We start from the raw sequence: 19,543 nt of genomic DNA, 5'->3' as shown, positions 1-19,543 counted from the left end.
ATTACTGACGGTATTTAAAGGGACCATAAATGCAGATTACCTGTGTCAGTATGTCTTTATTACCATACAACTTCCAGGGAGATAACTGTAAGATGAAGTTAACTGAAGCAACACCGGTAGGGTTTCAAAGCACAGGAAAACATGCATTCCAAGTCGACACCAAGGAATTTCACTTCTTTGTTGAGGGAAATGAAAATGTTTGAGCAGCAAGATGAGGTATCACCAGCCCAAAGTCGCTTACTGAACAGGTACACCAGAAAATGTCTCACTTTCTGGCAGTGCCTGGCCCTTTTAATGCTCACTAATAGTGATAACAGCTTGGTGAAGCAAGCAGGCGAGACTGGACATCCAGGGGGTTTGCACACAGCGCGCACAGCCCATCAGCAGGAATGCGCTTTCAAGCAATCTCTCAATTCATTGTGAAACTTTTTGGGGACCAAGAATTTCTACGGTTTGCACAAGAAAACAACCTTGGAATGTACATTCTTTCCAACTTAAACCCTTTGTTCTAACCACCCACCACTTTTTCCTCCGCATGGGCCTTTCGACCGCTCAGGTAATCAGCAGGCACCCTGCTACACACACCAAAAAGGCAGCACTTCGAGATTGCGAAACTGTCTCCTGCAAAGGGAGTAAAGGTCATCAGGAACAGGAAACAAAAAACGAGAGAGCGCGATGGAAAAAAGGGCTGGAGGAGGAGGAAAACCCCAAGCCCTGATTCCAGTTTCTACCCACTGTACTCGCCTCTCTGGCAGGAGGTCAGGGCAGAGAGGAGCTGGACACGGCCTCTGTCCCCGAGACCTCCCGCCAGGAAGAGGCCTCGCCATCTGCTGCTGAAGCAACTGTTTTCTTCCACTGTCGGTACTTGTGGTCAGGTAGTTGCTGCCTGCCATCTATTTTGGCCACCCAGCCTCGGAGCCCCAATCCTCCGGCTGGGAGGTGCTCTGCCCTTGAGGAACAGCATGTGACCCACAGAAGGAGCCAGAAGCATCAGCCGCCTGCTGTCCCGGCCTCTCCTGCACCTGGGGTCAGCGCAGAACAGCCTCAGACTCACCCAACACGGGCCTGGAGCCCAGACTCTGACCGGGAAGCCGCAAGCAACGTTCAGAGGCGGGCTGCCATCTGCAGCTCCGGGTGGCGACGCGGGCAGTGTGGGTGCAGTCTCCAGATAAGCAGCCTCCCCAGAGCCTCGCGCAGCACCACGGGGCCCGCGGCCTCCAGGCCCGGCCCTCCTCGCTTCCCCAGGACGCTGGGAAGGCCGCAGGGTCCACACAGCGACTTACTTCCTGGGTGGATCATGCAGGCAGTCTGTCATTGAGCCCCCAGACGGAGCAGGCTCATTTCACTCACCATGGAGTTCACCCACATTTCTCAGCAAGAAGTGTGAGGGCATGTTAAACATGCCGCTACCTCCCCGACATGTCCCCTCAAGGACACGCTGGGGCACAGGCGGCTGCTGCACACACCGCACACCCCTCCCCGGCCTGCACTCTGCTTGCTTCCCTCTCTCCCCTGCCGGTCACAGCTGACCCCCTGTCGTGGCCACACTTCCTGGCACTCCTCTGCAGCAGCCTGCTGGAGGCCAGGCAGCACTGCCCGCCCCGGGTGCCCGGCTCTGGGGAGGCTCTGTGGAGGCTCAGGGCAGCCGCACAGCCCACAGGGAGGGCCCAGCCCTGCCCCAGCTCCCCGTGAGGCACAATCTCCGAGCCACACGGACGCAAAAGCAGCTCCTTCCACACAGGCAAAGACAAACGCGGTTCAGACAATCCTCGCAGGCTCCCTCGCGTCACTGGATTTCTGGCCCTTCTCACAAAGCCTCCATCGACACCCACAGTGGCAACCACACCCCACCCAAGCGCGCCGGGACGCCCCCGGGCGGCTGAAGGGCCTGGCCCCGGGAGAGGGACGTCCGTGCCCAGCATCACCCCTCGCTGCTTTGGCCCGGCCGCGGCCAGCCGTCGACCCTGCCCTCTGCCAGAGCAAAAGGCGGTGCAGGAACCGGAGAATACAGACAGTCATGGGGCGAGAGGGACACGGAAACCGCCCAGGCCCAGGGCTTCCCTACGCACCCCCGACCCCCCGAGGGCAGCGGCCGTGGTGCAGGAGGCCCCTCGAAGATCCTCCAGAGATGGGCTGCTGTCCAGAAAGCTTTGCACTCAGGGGTGAGTTCTCCTTTACTCTACAGAGACGCGCCCAGAGGTTCCAGGTGGTGAGCTGGGGACGGAAGCAGAGCAGAAGGTGCGGAGTGCCGCGGCTACAGTCACGTCACAGGTGAGACAGAGGACGGGGTCACCCGCCCCGACATGCGCGCTGCTCCAGAGCCACAGCGCCCACCTCACTCACTGCTGCAGCGGCCGGCCGGGCTCGCAGGGGAGCAAGCAGGAACCTCACCAGGCGCCGAGAGCCGGCTGAACGACACACGAGCTCCGGGGCTTCGGGCACGCGCTGCAGGAAAGCGTGTCTGCAGAAAGTGATGAGGGACAGAGGAGAAACTCTCTAAAGAGAAACGTCTAGACCCTAAACGTCTGATTCATCAAGGGAAAGAGCCGCAGGAAGAGTCAGACAGAATTAGAAGAGACATCTAAGAAGAGCTGACCTCAAAGATTCGGGGCAGAGAAACCAACTGCCAGCGTCAGGAAATCGCCACGTCTGCGCCACGGGACCCTGCCAGGCACTGCGCTGAGCACCGGGGCAGAGCAGCAGGGCAGTGGTCTCCACAGAGACCACTGGAGGGCTCCAATTCCCCACAGGCAGGGCATGCGTAGAGGGGCCGGGGCTGAGCCCGCAGGGACACAGAGACCCTCCACAGAAGAAGCAAACCCTGGCCCTCCCCGGACCAGCCCCGCAGGCCCTCGGGGCACCCTGCCCACCCCCATCTCTTCCTGTGGGAGGAGCCCTGGAGTCAGAATGCCTGGGGCCCAGCACTGACCACCGGCATGGTCTGCCAGCTCCTGGCGCATCCGTCTCTTCATCTATAATGGAGTACATAACAGCACCTTGCTTTCTATTAACGGTACTTTTAATAGAATGGTACTGAAAAAACGGTACTGAACAGTACTGTTCGAAGCATGCTCTGTAGTATCACCACCAGACTTCGCTGAAATAATTCATATAGAGAGGCTTAGAGGCTACTGTATATCACTTATAGGTGGAATTAAGTAAAAAAAAAAAAAAAAAAGATTCGGGCATTCCCTGGTGGGCCACTGGGTCAGACTCCACGCCTCCGCTGCAGAGGGCACGAGCTCCATCTGTGGTCCAGGAAACTAAGACCCCGTGCCCTGCTTAGCACAGCCAAAAACAAAAAAAATACAAGTGAACTTGTGTACAAAACAGAGACAGACCCACAGACAAAGAAACAATCTCATGGACACAAGGGGAGGGTGGGGGAGGGCAGAAGAGGAGTCTGTGACTAACATACACACACTGCTGCTGCTGAGTCGCTCAGTTGTGTCCGGCTCTGTGCGACCCCACAGATGGCAGCCCACCAGGTTCCCCGTCCCTGGGAGTCTCCAGGCAAGAACACTGGAGTGGGCTGCCATTGCCTTCTCCGATGCAGGAAAGTGAAAAGTGAAAGTGAGGTTGCTCAGTCGTGTCCGACTCTGTGCGACCCCATCGACTGCAGCCCGCCAGGCTCCTTCGCCCCTGGGTTTTCCAGGCGAGAGTACTGGAGTGGGGTGCCATTGCCTTCTCCGATACGCACACTAGTACATGTGAAACAGATAACAGGGACCTACTGTAGAGCACAGGGAACGCTATTTGGTATTTTTTAGTAACCTACGTGGGAGAAGAATCTGAAAAAGAATATATACATATACACGTATAACCCAACCATTTTGCTAAACACCTGAAATTAACAGAACATTATAAATCAACTGCACTTCAATTCTTAAGGGGTCAGAGGCCATAACTGCTGACTATTTCTCACCTAATCTCCCTCAACACGCATCCACACAGCGCTGAGACAACGCCTGACCCACAGCAGGCATTAAGAACCGCTAAATGAAAAGGAACAGATACTGTCCCTCTGATGAGAATGCTGAAGGCTCAGCTCCGCGAGGTGACCGACGAAGCTGACCGCTAAGTCCCACCAACCCTGCCTGAACAGGCTGCTTTCCTCGGAAGCGCACCCGCCCTGACTCTGACCTGTGTGGGGGGTGTGTGTGGTGTGTGCACGCGCGCGTGTGTTGATCTACCTGAACACAGGCCCAGGCCCGAGTATGAGAGACCTGGTGCCCCCGTCGTCGGCTTGAGGACAGAGGCATGCTGTTTCTGGGTGAAACGCCTGCAGACAGCGCGGGGAGGGGCGAAAGGCCAGCTGGCCGACAGGGGAAGAAAAGGAGCTGAGCCACCAAACGGCAAAATAAAACTCTACACGGACCTTCTTCAACCCTCTGCCCCAACTGGATTCCACACGCAGTGATAAATGAAGCCCTATTTTATGCTGTGATGTGCGTGAAAGCGAATACCACATCAGACTATTCAGATGAATACTCAAGACTACTGGAAAAGCACCCCCGGCCACATCGGTTTCCACTTTAGGGAACAGAGGACCTGACCTTACCTGGCATTCATGTTTCCCATGAACCACTCTACAGATGGGGAGGAGAGCAGGAGGCCCGGCTTCTAACAGCACCTTCCGGTTTAAGAAAGATTAATGGCTCTGAGTATCGATCCGTCCCGAGCAGAACTCAAACTTCTATAAAGACGACTGGACAGCTTCAGCATGCCACCACCTGACGTCTATGTTCCTGCCACTGTTGGTAAAGGCTTCAGATTACACGGGCAGGCGGAGAACTGGCCCACGTGCAAAGCAGAAAACCTTGGAAATTCAAGGGAGGCTGCAAGTTCCCAAGTTCATTTTCAGAGCAAAATAAAACCTCCCCACAGAATAAGAATGAGATTCGGCTAGCCAAGAATAAGAACTCCCTGGGTGGACCTTCCTTGCCAAGGACCCACAATCCAGGCTGCCAACCTCAGCCAAGAGCTCACTTTCGGCCACAGGGAAAACCTACAAAGTGGAGCATGTTGTCCACATCTAATCAGCAACAGCAGGCACCGTCTCCCTTCGAGAGTGTTGTTGTTGTTGTGTAAAATAAGAATAAATATAAGAATAAGAATAAATATAAATAATAATAAATAAATAAAAAATAAGAATAAATATGAAACGAGTGGAAAGGCTCCATTTTAATTTATTAAGGAAATAACAATGTGAAATCCAGGGCTCTTAGAAAATGAGCATTTCTGCCTGGCTTTGTTCCCCAAAAGGACCTGAGGGATGCTCACCCCTGTGACAATGAGCACGCCCGGGCCCCAGGTGCTGATTCCCAAATCCCGCCCCACGGAAAGGAGCCGGGGCTTCTCAGAGGGATGAGCCTAGACCTGAGGCAGGAAAAACACAGTGAGGGCCTGGGACGGGTTTTGTGCCAGAAACAAGACGTTCCGAGACTAAGGGGGCCTTGGCCCAAAGCCGCAGGAGCCAATCCAAGGGGGTCAAGGAACCCGTCTCCGGAAATGCGAAGACAGCAGACGAACGCACCGGACAAGCAGCAATGCCAGCGCCCACGGGGCCGAGAGAGAAGGAGCAGCGAGGGCGCTCCCTGAGAGGCGGGCCAGCGACTAAACGAGGGCGCTCCCTAAGAGGCGAGCCAGCGAGTAAACGAGGGGCGCTCCCTAAGAGGCGGGCCAGTGACTAGACGGAGCACTGAGCACCGAGAAATCACTCTGCAACTCCCAGTGTAAGAAGTGAGTTGGCAGGAACACCAAGTGGCCTCAGGGCCCTGGTGGCCCCCGAGGAGCAGCAGCAGTGCAGAGAGTCAGAGACGGGCCTGAAATCACCGCCGCAGCCCAGAGAGCCCACCTTCCACCACGAGTGGGACCACCTGAAGCCACACCGTCCCGAAGCGAGGCCAAAAGCGGGCAGGGAGGTAGGCTGGGAGGCCAGCGGGAGCCACTAACTCTGTGGAGCTCGAGCTGCACGTTATTTCTACTTTACCAACCGTTTCCTTAGCGGAAATAAAACTGCTGTCAGAATATGAGCGTTTTTGAGGAGTTTTATACCCAGGGTAGAGCTGGTTCTTTGGAAGAGTTAGTTGCCAGGTTTCTTAGCAGGAGCTAAGAGTTAGCAAGCAGGGGACAGGGTCAGAAGAATGGCCTCTGAGAGAACTAACATATTCACAAGGGCAAAACGTCATATGAGGGGTGACCTCTTACCCAGCGCGGCTGGGGCGGGACGGGGGTGGGGACAGAGGGCCCACCGGGCTCGAACCCTCCTTGGGTCAACCTGTGTGTGAAGACAGGGTCCAGATGTCACCAGCGGACCCCAGAGGCGGCTCCAAGAGTCAGGAAATCACAGCCCTGCAACCCACCCACAGGAGGCGGGCTGTGTGCGCCAGGCCAGGACCTGGGAGAGCGCACGTCTCCCGGACCGGACCGTGGGAATGGGGGGTGGGGGGCTCAGGCCAGCATCCGGGGTGCAGAGAGAGGAGGGGCCGCCAAAGGCTGTGGGGCGTGTGGGCTGCGGGAGGAGGAGGGCCGTGCTCACAGCTCAGGCCCACCGTCACACAGGACCCTGCAAGGGTACTGGGTCGCAGTCGAACCCAACAGTATAACCAGCTTCAGAAACCACCACCAGGAATGAGCACGTCTTCTAAGTGGGCTTCCGCCCCTCCACCCCCCAAACACGCCTCCTGTGAGGCCACTGAAAGGGCACCCCGAACCTGAGTGCCCAGAGCCCACCCGGCTGAAGAGGACTCACCGCGCTGGCTGTCCCCACTCTGACCCTGAGCTCGGTCCTCCCTCACTGGCTCACTCACTTCACCCACCTCGCTCCAGGCACTGAAAATGAACCCACAGTGGGGACAGGGGTGCATTCAACCTGCTGCGAACGCACCCTCTTCACTTTGACCCTGGGCTGCCAGACAACTCTGCCCCACGGGGGCTGCATGGCAGAGGCTCAGGGGTGCCCTGCCTCGAGCCACGGCAGCCAGCGCCCCCCAGACCCCGCCAGGTGCTGCCCCTCCGTGCACCGCCGAGGCGCCCCCCCCCCTCCTGAGGCTCTCCACTCACCGGGCACAGTCTGCCCACTCCTGGCTCAGCCCAGCCTCTGCTGTCAATGGAGGACCTCGGTCCCCAGTGCCTGGGGTGTGGATCCACCCACCTCAGCAGTCACAGACTCTGGGAGAGACAGAGTACAGTCTGGGGTCCCGCCCGCAGTACACCCTGAACACCTTCTCTTTTTTTGACTTTATCTACTGGAGTTCTCTGAGACGTCTTTTTAAAACCTCAACTGTTGCTTTCAAAAAGACTGTAAATTCACTGCACTCAACTTTAAGAATACAATCTTCATGTTCAACCTTCAAGTGAAATTGGAGGGAATACTAAGAGCCATTATTTTTTTCAAACTGAAAAAGAAAACCCGCGTGTGACCACGTCACAGAGTCCTGGAACCCCTCCCTCCTCAGACTCCTCCTCCACCGCCAGCCGCGTCATCGCAAGGCTGCCCTGGGCTGGCAGGGGCGGAGGAAGGCGGGGACCACTCCTCTGTCCCCAGCTCGAGTGGCCGTGGGCTCCACCTTCTTCCCAAGTTCAAGCGGCACTGAAGAGGCCGGGAAATGGGGACTCTGAGTAGAAACACCACCCTGGGTACCAAGCAAGGACCCCTGGCTCTTGTTTCCTCCTGTATCAAATACAGATGATCAACAGAATTACTGTGACTGTTACATGTGGCTTCCTTTGGTAGCTCAGATGGTAAAGACTCTCCTGCAATGCAGGATCCCTGGGTCAGGAGGATCCCCTGGAGAAGGACATGGCAACCCACTCCAGTAATCTTGCCTGGAGAATTCCATGGACAGAGGAGCCTGGCAGGCTGCAGTCCATGGCGTTGCAAAGTCAGGCATGACTGAGCAACTATAACTCACACTCACATGTGGCTTCAGACAAGAGGAGACACACAGGGCGTCCCCACTTCCAGTCACAGACACAAGCTGCTTTAGGTAAGCCTACCAAGAGCTAGAAAAGCTAAATACAGTTTAAAAGAGGTCCCCAGGCAGCCACAACCTAAGATTCCAAACCAAAGGGAAGCAGAGAGACTGAGACGGCCATGCCTTCCCTTAGGGCATCTGAGCAAAGCCAACCCTGGGAGAAAAGGCAGGGGACAAGTCCAGCAGGGGGACTGGCTGACACGGCTCTGGGCGGCTCCCTGGGCTGGGAAGACAGAAATTCGAATGCAGGCCTGACAAGTCAGGCTGGACGTCAGAGACCAAGCTCCCCAAGAAAAAGGGAGGCACGGAACACGTGCCCAACACTCTGCCCAAACCGGCTGAGCATCAGTCCCCTCGCAGTGCTCAGGAGACTGTGGGCTTCAGGACCTGCCGAGGAGGGGGCCTGGGAGGCAGTCCAGCCTCCAGACGGGGACGCTGGAGGGCTCCTCCCAGGGGTCGGGGGGAAGGTGGGTGAAGGCTGCTGAGACTGAGCTTACAAGGACCCCCCAGCCTCAAGTCCCTCAGGCCCTGAGTGAACAGAGAGCTCTGTCCCCACTGGAGGTCTGCGTCAGAGGAAACTGGAGAAGGCAGCATCACTCAGAACCTCTAGGGTTTTCCAAACATAATGTCCAACATGCAACCAAAAACGCAAAAAAGGGTGTAACAACAAACAGGACCAAGAGAGAAAGAACTGAACCAGATCCAGAAGGGTCAGAGGTGTATCGGCCTATCAGAGCTGTGCTAGAGGCATCAGATGCAAACTTCACCGTTCCGAAACATACCTCACAAAAGGAAAAATTTCTGAGAATCAAAACCAACTCTAGAACTTTAAAATACCAGTGACTGAATTTAAGAACTCAATCTCTGGGCTTAACATCAAATTGGAAGTAGCTGAAGAGAGGATCAGTGAACTGAAGGATGGATGTGTTAAAAAAAAAAGAGGGAAAAAAGTATTGAATATATCGAAGGAGCCCGTTGTTAATCTATGCTTTTAAAAACTATAAATGGGGCCCCTCACGGTGGAGAGAAAGGGGAATAAGACAGAAAGGGGAATAAGAAGTGCCTACAGGGACTGAAACTAAAGAGCCTCTTAATGAAAGAGGAGAGTGAAAAAGCTGGCATAAAACTCAACATTCAAAAAATGAAAATGATGGCATCTGGTCCCATCACTTCATGGCAAATAAATGGGGAAACAATGGAAACAGTGACAGACTTTATTTTCTTGGGCTCCAAAATTACTACAGATGGTGAAATTAAAAGATGCTTGCTCCTTGGAAGGAAAGCCGTGACAAACCTAGGCAGCGCATTCAAAAGCAGAGACATCACTTTGCTGACACAGGTCCATCTAGTCAAAGCTATGGTTTTTCCAGTAGCCATGTATGGATGTGAGAGCTGGACTATAAAGAAAGCTGAGTACTGAAGAATTGATGCTTTTGAACTGTGGTGTTGGAGAAGACTCTTGAGAGTGCCCCGGACTGCAAGGAGATCCAACCAGTCCATCCTAAAGGAAATCAGTCCTGAATATTCATTGGAAGGAGTGATGCTGAAGCTCCAATACTTTGGCCCCCTGATGGGACGAGCTGACTCACTGGAAAAGACCCTGATGCTGGGGAAGATTGAAGGCAGGAGGAGAAGGGGACGACAGAGGATGAGATGTCCGGATGGCATCACCGACTCTATGGACATGAGTCTGAGCAAGCTCCGGGAGGTGGTGAAGGACAGGGAGGCCTGGCGTGCTGCCGTCCACGGGGTTGCAGCGAGTCGGACACCAAGCGACTGAACTGACTGACAGGGACAGTGGCAAGAGTTGGTTCAAGAATCAGACCACTGACTCAAAAATGAAACCACACGTTGGTTTCCGCAGCTCTGCAGGTGCCTAAGGCAAGAAGCAAATGTCAAAGCGCTCAGAGGGAAAAGGTGTGGCTTTTAATAGCACAGCAACACTGAGAGCTGACTTCCCATGAACAAGGAAGTCAGAAGATAATGGACTGGCATCTGTAAAATGCTGCAAAACAAATAACCACCAACCGGGAATTCTATACCCAACAAAAACACTCTTCGAAAGTGAAAGCAAAATAAAGACTTTTAGGGCAAATGGAAATGAGACAACTCATCAACCAAAGACATGAACTAAAAAAATATGAAGGCAGTTCTTTGGGAAAAAGAAAAGTAGTCCCTGACAGAAATACAAAAAGCAAGTGAAGACCAACAATGAGGTAACTGTGAGGGTAAATATTACGCTACAAAACGATGATAATGCCAAAAATGTATCTAAAATTGTAAAGGATAACAGTGACAAAGAGGAAACAGTTGTGTCAGGGAGGCAGGAAAAGCACTAAGTTAGACTTGAATGTGAAACACACACTGTGTCTGCGAATGCACACCCGCCAACCTGACAGGGGAGTGCGGAGTCAGGACAGCACTGCCCGCTCCTGAGAGGCAGCAAGAGGGGGGCAGAGAGGAGGCGGCGCAGACGGAAAACGGTGACAAGGTGTCTCCAGACGGAAATACCCAAACTATACACACAGCGATACTCTCACTCAAAGGCGAGAAGTGTCAAACCGATTAAAGGGAGACTATACACTATTCACAGGGGCACACGTCAAGACGCAAGACCACAGACAGGTGGAAGCAAAAGATGCCCAGGCACACAGGACCGAGAACTGACGCGGCAGCACCACTGCCAGACAGCGTCTAAAGAGAAGCCCCGCCAGCGAGGAAGCGGAGCGTCTCAGACGGGCACAAGTCCAGCCCAGGACGAAGACGAGGATTCCAAACATGAATGTGCCCAATAACACAACCTCAGAATATCAATACACGGACTGACAGCAAGAGAAAAGGAGAAACAGCCAAGTTCACAACCGCAGTGGGAGACGTCAAAGACACATCTCGTGGAACTGGGCTCCTGGAATGTAGTCACCTGCAGCCATGAAGTGCCTGGAATGCGGCTGGCTCTACAGTGAGATGTGCTGCGAGCATGACACATACACTGGATTTCGAAGGCTCAGCGTGAAAAGAAGAACGTAAAATATTTCATTAGGTTTTATCATGCTGATTACACACTGAAATGGTAACATTTTGGGTGTGTTAAATAAAATATATTACAGTTAATTTCACCTATTTCTGCTTGATTCAACGTGGCTACCAGAATCTGAATTACATGATTAACAAACCTGATTAATTGACACAACAGGAGCCACTGCATTCCCACTGATACACGTTATTTTCAAAGGTCCAAGGAACACATAACAAAGTGAATATATATGGGGCCACCAGGGAAGCTTGAATTATTTCAAAGGACTGAAATCATACAGGGATTATTACTGAAATAACACTTAGGGATTGCAATGGGCTGACAGTTTATGTGCCCTCAAACTTCACCCCGAACGCAGTGATGATCCTAGGAGGCAGGGACTCTGGGAGGGGATCAGGGCAGGAGGGAATGAGCTGCCGTGCTGAGGGCAGGGAGAAGCGGGCAGTCTAGGAAGCAGGAAACCGGCTTCAGCAGACGTGGCACCTGCTGGCACCTTGATCTTGGGACTCACCAGCCTCCAGGACTACAAGAAACAACTTTCTGTTGTTCACCAGGTAGTCCACGGTATTTAAAACAGTAGCCCAAAAAGACTAAGACGGGGCTCTTCATGGAATTAGGTTAGAAATAAAAAAAGGGTCACTAGAAAAACTTCCCCAAACACTGGGAAGTTGAATGACATACTTCTTTAAGAACTTCATGAATAATAACTTTAAAACACACAACGAAAATTAGAAAACACTTTTACATAAAAGATAATGGAAATTTGGCTTATTCAAATTTGTGGGATGCAGTGAACTGTGTTTAGAGAGTAACTTAAAGCCTTAAACACAAATACTGGAAAAGAAAGAAGGCTAAAAATCAGTTAACCCTCTATCTCAAGAAACCAGAAAAAAAGAATAGCAAACGAAACACAAGGCAGATGAAAGAAAAAGGAGCAGAAAATACGGAAACAGAAAACAAATATGAAGTTTTTAAAAAACAGAGCCAAAAGCTGGCTCTTCCAAAGAACTGATAAATTAGACTGATTAAGAAAAAGAGACAAAGAGCAAATCACCAGCATCGGGGATTTTTAAAAGCAGAGACAACACATCTTGCAGATAAGAAAGATATTCTGAACCACAGGACACTTACTAACTGGGGAGTCTGCTGGCCTCAATAAATTCCTAGCAGGGGGGAAATGCTTTACCTAAATAGACCCAAGAAGACATACAAAGTCAGAAAATTTGATTTGCATGAAAAAAATTAAATCTGAAATTAAAAGCCTCCTGACAATGAAACCAACTGGCTTTGCCAATCAATTCTTCCAAAAATCTAGGAAAGAAAACAGCAATCTCACAGAACTCTGGAGGTAAACAAGGAACACTCTCCACCTTGTTTTATAAGGACTAGCATAACCTAGATACTAAAACCAACAAGGAAAAGAAGTACAAGAAAGAAAAATTACAGACTCTGAGTACAGATGAAATAATCCTAAATAAAACACTAACAAATAAAGCCCAACAAAAGGAGAATACATCGAGATCAGGTTGGGATTGTTTTAGAATCACAAAATTTTTTAAAAGTTAAATCACCACATAAAAGAAAAATCACCTGTTTCAAAATCTGCAGAAAATAAACTTAAGAAAATTTAATGTAACAATTTTAGTTCATGACTAAGAAAAAACTCTTATCAAATTAACAGGAGAATTTACATATTTTGATAAAAATATCTACAAAAAAGCTAATATCACACGTGATGGTGAAATACTGAAAGCTTTTCCTCTGATAATGGGAAAGAGACAAGGATACTTATTCTCACTACTTCTGTTCACCACTATGCTGGAAATCCTAGTCAGTACAATAAGGCAAGAAAAAGAAAAGGGTTATCACAGTTGGAAAGAGGGAAAACAAAGCACTTATTTGCAGACATAATCGTGTATACATAAAAAAATACAAGAATTATTTGAAATAAATGGATTCAGCAAGTGAATATAGAAAAATCAATTCTATCTCTACATATTAGTGATTTATAATGGCATTGAAAATATCATATCTAATCAAACATGTACAAGACACACAGCAAACTATAAAAGAAGATCTAAAAACTGGAGAGCTATACACATTGTGTTCACGGATTACAAGAACAATATTAAAAAGATGTCACTTCTCCCCTCACTGGTCAACAAATTAAATTCAACCTTAATTAAAATCCCAGCATTTTCTGGGGAAAGACGGCCAAGTGGGTTCTAAAACTTTTCTGAAAATGCAAAGGGTCAAGATTAGCCAAGGTAATACTGATTAAGGACTCAGCTGTAGGATATAAATTACCAGATCTGATACCAACTCAATCAAAGGTCATTTAGGCAGTGTGGCATTTGTGCGAAAAAGACAACAAGATCAGTGAAGCACAGGGGAGTCCAGACAGACCCACACGTTTACAGTCACTTGGTTTACAGCAGAGATGACACTGGGGAAAGGATAGTTAAAAAAAAATTACACCTGGATACCCATTCCTCAAAAGAGGAAAAAGGAAGCAAGGCCCCTGTCTCACACCATAAACAAAACCAACTTCAGATGGATTACAGATCCAGCTGTAAAAGATAAACAATAAAGCTTTTACAAGATAGTCTCTTCATGTGGCTTCTTGTTAATATCTCTCAATGGCCACAAGTGCATTAAAGATTACTGAAAAGACTGGTCACCTGGGATACGTTAAAGTAAGACATTGTATTTTTTAAAGGACACCACTCAGAGAGAGTAAAGGCAGACACACTCAAGAAAGTAAAAAAAAAAAAAAAAAACCTGCCATACATACGTGTACTCAGAGGATATAAAAAGAACGCCTAAATTCAATAAGAAACAAGACAGACAGTCCAACTGAAAAATGGGCAAAAGACAATTACTTCATCAAAAAAGGTTTTCCAATGGCACCAAACGCCCAGAGAGAAGCAGTGGCTCTGCTTGGGGGTGGGTGGGGCGGGGACGGACAGGGACTAGCAAGACCCCACCCCACGGAGCTGCCGCTGCTCAGCACCCCCAGCCAGCCACAACCAGAACCCAGGACAGCAAGGGGCACAAGCCCCGGAGGCTCACACTCGGGGCGGGGGCAGGACGACCGTCATGGTCACCACCGAGGGTCGAACACACTCCATCCCCTGGCAGTACTACGCCTTTGAACACACCCCACAGAGATGCATGCACATCCGCACCAGAAAGCAAGAAGAACATTCAGGGCAGCATTTGTAAAACCTAGAAACAACTCAGATCCCCATGAACAACAGAAAGAATAAACAACGGTACATTCAAGTGTGCTCAGTCGCTCAGTCACGTCCAGCTCTCCGCAACCCCATGGACTACACAGCCCACCAGGCTCCTCTGTCCATGGAATTTTCCAGGCAAGAATACTGGAGTGGGTTGCCATTCCCTACTCCAGGAAACTTTCCCGACCTAGGGGTCAAACCTGCGACTCCTGGATTGGCAGGTGGGTTCTCTACCACCGAGCCATCTGGGAAGCCCTGTGTATATTCATTCACTGGGTTACATAGCAGGCGAGAACCAACCAACCTACATGGACAGAGCTCGCAAAAATAATGCTGAACGAAAGAATCAAGAAATAAAATACACATATTACTTTCATTTGCACCAAGTCAAGAACATGTCAAAGTAATCAATGATGAAAAGACTACAGTTAGCTCTGGGAGAGATGCTGGGAGCGGGTGGGAGGGGCTCCTGGGAAGCCTGAGAATGTTCTTTTCTTGGTCTGGGCAGTAATTATAAGAGTGTGTTCACAGGGTGAAAACTTCACTGCAATGTGCATTTATGACGTGTGAATTTTTCTGACCTATGTTCTGTTACAGTAAAGTTTTTTTAAGTACATTGTTACTTCCTACATATCTGGCAGGATTATTCATACGCCTACCTGATCACACAATTAGCCACCAAACAGACCACAGATGCCAAGAAAGGGAAGGATCCAAGGAAGGCTGACTTGCTGGTTCCCATGTTTCTAAAACGCTGGACTCAGGCGCTCAGTAGGTGAGCAGTGACATCATCGCATTCTTCACTCAACAAGGCATTTCCAGGCTACACCACGGAGCAGCAGCTGGAAACAAAGCACTGAGCGCTGTCCCACTGCTGGTGACAACCTCCACCGCACGAGACTGCACTCGACAAGACTCCCGGCCCTTCCCTGCTTCGTCCCTGTGCTTATCCTTCCAAAAAACTACATGTCCGCGGCTGCACCTCAAATTACAATAAGACAAATACGATTATGAAAGAACAAAAGAAAAACGCCCAAGTACTGAAAAGATTTACAAATACTACGATGAAATCCCAGTAAAGCACAACTTGGGCAACCCTTCGAAGCTGCGGTGGTGGCGGTGGTTGTTCAGTCTAAGTTGTGTCCAGCTCTCTGTGACCCCGTGGGCTGCAGCACACAGTCCTTCACCATCTCCTGGAGACAGTGGTACTGGCGACAAAATTGGACCCAAACAAGCCTGGTAATTTACAAGACTCAAACGGGAAAAAACTTCCATGATTCTCACATCTGACAGAGAAGGAACGTTATAGCACTGACGTCAAATTCCTGTTGCTAAAGAGGAAATCCAAATGTTTGGCGTATCAATCTTTCAGGAGACTTGACGAAAGCCAAGAAATGCATTAAGGCTAGTAATTATTCATTTACTAATTTACCACTGCAGACCCGTCACGAGAGAATGCATGCACGCTTATTCAGGTCTATCTGACAGCACCATAAAGGCGCCTATTCTGAGTACGGCAAACAGCACCTCCGCAGCCATAAACACCCAAGGAACCTTGGCGTCTCCCACTACACTCTGCGCCGCCCAGCGCAGTCTTCAGCTGACACCTCCCTGCACTCATCATTAGATCCTCAGAGCCACAAGAAAAGGCCTGGACACACGGCTGCAAACGCAACGCCCTTAGATGAAAACCTTGTTGTGACCGTGAGCTTTATAACCTTCAGCTGCTAAAGAGAAAGTGCTGAAGGAGCCCATCTTCAGTCTTCTATCCCCTGAGACAACCTGGCTTACAAAGCACGGGGCTGCTGGGAAAGGCAGACTGTAAACATTCTCTTCCTGGGAGAGCCATTCCTTTTGACCAGGACGCTGCATTAGGAAACTGGAAATACGTGATGCAACCCACGGAGTCACACGATTAGGAGGGGAAAGGCTTAAGGCAACAAAGCTGAAGGCACCACAGAAACTGGTTACTTGGTGGCCCTTTTTTCCAAAACTCTGCAGCTCTCCTGCAAATCTAGGCGGCTCCTTCTGCTGCACCCCCCCCCCAAGAGATGAACAGGACCGATAAGGTGTCTTCACAGGACTCGACAGTGCACCACAGTTTGCTCTAGCTAAGAAGTTCAATCCCTCAGGAACTTTATCTGTATGTGACTTACAAATAACAGAACCACCATTGCGCAAGTGATGATGGCAAAATACACATCTAAAATAGCAGCATCCCCTCAAAAAAGCGTTTAGACAAAAACCTGCAGGGGAAGGTCAGCCATACCTGTGGAAGCGCAGTATTGAGCTGCCTCTGCAAGGAATCTCTTTCGTGACCAACCTCGTGCAGTTTCCCCTGGGTTAATGCCAGCGTTTCTTGGGTCTCTCTCAGCGTATCCAGAAGACGGTCCCTCTCTTCCAGCATAGAGACCATCAACTGTTCAAAATGTGAATCTGCATCTGGCTGCGAAGGGGAGCTGGACCCTTGGCTCCCACTTCCTCCCGGGGGGCCTTCTGCTTCACTGATGGTCGGCATCACCTCGCACATCATCTTGAAAAAAAGAGACCCGGACCACCGTCATCAGGCGCTTCTAAATAAAGGCTTCTACAAAGCTGCAACTTTCTAGCTATCTGGAGCTGATAAATGAGGGGCCTTGCTATTTCCAGATCTGACTGTTAGGCTCTGTAGAGAGAAGTAGTCAGGGAAAAGACACACAGGCCTATCCGAAGTGCAAGGCACACCCAACACAAGAACGACTACTGACCATAATCAGTGAAGGGGTAAAGACCACACAGACTACCCCTCACACAAAGGACAAACCCTGTGGCATTCTGTTTGCAAAGCCGTACTTTCTGATTGTTGAAAAACAAGTGTGCTTCTGTAACCCTTTTTTTTTTTCCTCCTTTCTTATTTCCCGGTTGGGGGGGGGGGGAGGGCGAGGGAGAGAGAAAGTCAAAACACGTGCCACCCAATCGTGTTTCAGGAAAAAGCACAGAAGGAGCATACAGTCAGTAAAACTGACAAGTACAAAACCCATCAGGCATCTTACAGGAATGTGTACAATCAGCTCCGGGGAAGGACTGACTAGCTCCCCGAATTCTTGGGCTGGATTTGGTGAGCGCTAAACGGGAACTAGGCTCGTTAAGGACTGGGAGACGTGCATTTGCAAAGACTGCGGTGGTTGGTCAGTCAACCTCACTTATGTAAGTTCACAGCCTCTCCCCCCCCCACCCCACTCCCCCCCCAAAAATATTCCACAATGGAAATACAGCGGGTGGAGATGGATGGATAGGAAGGGTCGAAAAGTGACGGGTGAGACTACGAGAGGCTCCTCTGTCTCAAATGTAATGACGGGGCGAGGGGCGGTGCTCCGGGCTCGGCGGACCCCCGGGACGGAGGTGCCCAGGGCCGCGCACCGCGCACCCGACGAGAACGACGCTTCTAGCCGGCTCGCACCCGCGCCCCGGTGCGACAGCAGCGGGGACCCCAGGGCGCAGGGGACCGGACTCCACGGAGGCCGGCCTGGCCCGCGGCTTCCTGCGGCCCCGAGTCCTCGTCCCCGCGCCCAGCGCTGGGTCACCTGGCGCTGGGGTCAGGGAGGTGTTGGCGGGGGGGCCGCTCGGCCCCGCGAGTCCGTCCGCCGGGGGTCCCCCCGGGCCGCGCCCCCCGCTCCCGGGGGCGCTGACACTAAGCAGCCGTGCGCCGCCCGGGGCCCCGCTCCGCCCCGACCCTGCCTCGGTGCCCCGCTGCCTTACCTTGCTCGCCGGCGGGAGCGGGCGAGGACGCTCCGCGGGCGGCTGCTCGCTCCAGGCGAGCTCCGGGCCCGACGAAGGCAGCCCGCCGCCCGCCGCCCGCCCCGCTCCCCGCGGCCCCGCGTCCCCGGGCCCGCCGCCCCCAGTCACTGAGGCCGGCCCGCGGCCGGACACTGGCGGAGCGCAGGAGGAGCGGGCCCGGCGGCGCGTCGCCGGCGTCAACGTGCCCGACGTCGGGCGCGTCGGCGCAGCGTCAGCGCCGAGCGCCGCCGGCACGCCCCGCCCCGTCCCCCAGCCCTGGAGAGGCGCGCGGGGGCGCCGAGTGCGCAAGTGCCATCGCCTCCTCAGTGGGGCGGGCTGGCCTCTCGGGCTCAGATTGGCTGGGTCCGACCGGAGCCACGCCCAAATCCCCGCCCCCAGACCCCGCCCCAAGCCCCACTCCGAGCCCCGCCCTCAAACCCCGCCCAGGTGGGTGGGCCGATGTCTAGCCCCGCCCGAGCCCCGCCCAGGTGGGTGCGCCCCTGCGGAGCCGAGACTCTGGGCTCCCGGGTCCCGGGTCTGTGCAGCGTCCCGGGCAGCATCTTCCGCCTGGGGCTGTCTCCAGATCTCCGCTGACAGTCGCGGGGTTTCACCAAAGGTCGACATCGAGCGTCCACTGGCGTCAGGTTCTGAGCCGGACAGTTCCCGAAGGTCACCGCTGCATACACACCTGACGGTAGAGCGCGCCCCGCTGCGCGTCACCTGCTCGCAGCCTGCGGACAGGCCTCCGGAGCCTCCCAGGAACCCATCCTTAAACACGACTCGGAAGGACGCGGTCTCAACGCAAGACCGAGCTTCACCTGCAGCACCCGGGGAGACAGAGGTGGCAGTGTGATGTGGACGCTCCTGGGCGCTACGCCGAGAAGGCAAACTTTGGAGCCAGACGCTGCAGCTTCAACTTCCAGCAGACGCTTCTCCCCGCAGTGTGGGCCTGAGCAACGGGGGAGCCCACCTGCAAGATGGGGGAATGAATGATACAGACCCATCCCAGGGCTGTTCTAAGAAACGGAATTTGTAGGGAGCCACCTAGTCAGGACCCTGACTCGGGAAGTAGTCAGCGAATGACGGGCATTTTTACCTTTCTCAAACATTGTTATCCTTTTCATATCCATATGTCATCCTTGCTCAAACGTTTAAAAATGCCTTCTATGCACCAAGTCCTGTGCTAGATCTTGCAGATACAGATATTAATAAGTGTACTTTAAAAAAATTAAAGCGGGTGCTCGCCACTCAAGGTCTGTCTCCTGGATCACAAGCTGAAGTGTCTGGGCATTGTTGCCAAGTGATGCTGACCACTGTTTGGCTAAGTCTAAGCCACCAGGGTACCCTGTTAAGAAAAGGCTGCATGGGGGGAAGGGCGCAGGAGAGGGGAAGTGTGAAGTCTTCCAGGGTGGGTTCCTTGAGTCCCGGTTGTGAGCTTATCAAGAACAGGTGCTAAGAGGCCCAGGACCACACCTTTCATTCATGTGTTTGTTCATTCAATAAATATTTGAATGACTCCATGTAAATATGAATTT

At 52.1% G+C, this 19,543-nt stretch overlaps 1 protein-coding gene across 1 annotated transcript in view; it reads right to left on the bottom strand.

The window, feature by feature from the left end:
• The window catches only part of PPFIA1 (PTPRF interacting protein alpha 1), a 76,455-nt gene extending 58,317 nt beyond the window's left edge, over positions 1-18,138 (bottom strand). The window contains exons 1-2 of the mRNA XM_061407306.1: positions 17,991-18,138; positions 16,522-16,785 (exon numbers count right to left, since the gene is read on the bottom strand). Coding sequence (XP_061263290.1) covers positions 16,522-16,785 — 264 coding nt within the window. The 5' untranslated portion in view covers positions 17,991-18,138. The remainder of the gene's footprint in view (positions 1-16,521; positions 16,786-17,990) is intronic.
• Between the last annotated feature and the right edge of the window lie 1,405 nt (positions 18,139-19,543).

Source organism: Bos javanicus, chromosome 29, assembly GCF_032452875.1.
Source record: "Bos javanicus breed banteng chromosome 29, ARS-OSU_banteng_1.0, whole genome shotgun sequence".
In the NCBI taxonomy this organism is placed as follows: Eukaryota; Metazoa; Chordata; class Mammalia; order Artiodactyla; family Bovidae; genus Bos; species Bos javanicus.
The sequence above is the reverse complement of the archived record's forward strand: the minus strand, read 5'-3'. Positions and strand labels throughout refer to the sequence as shown.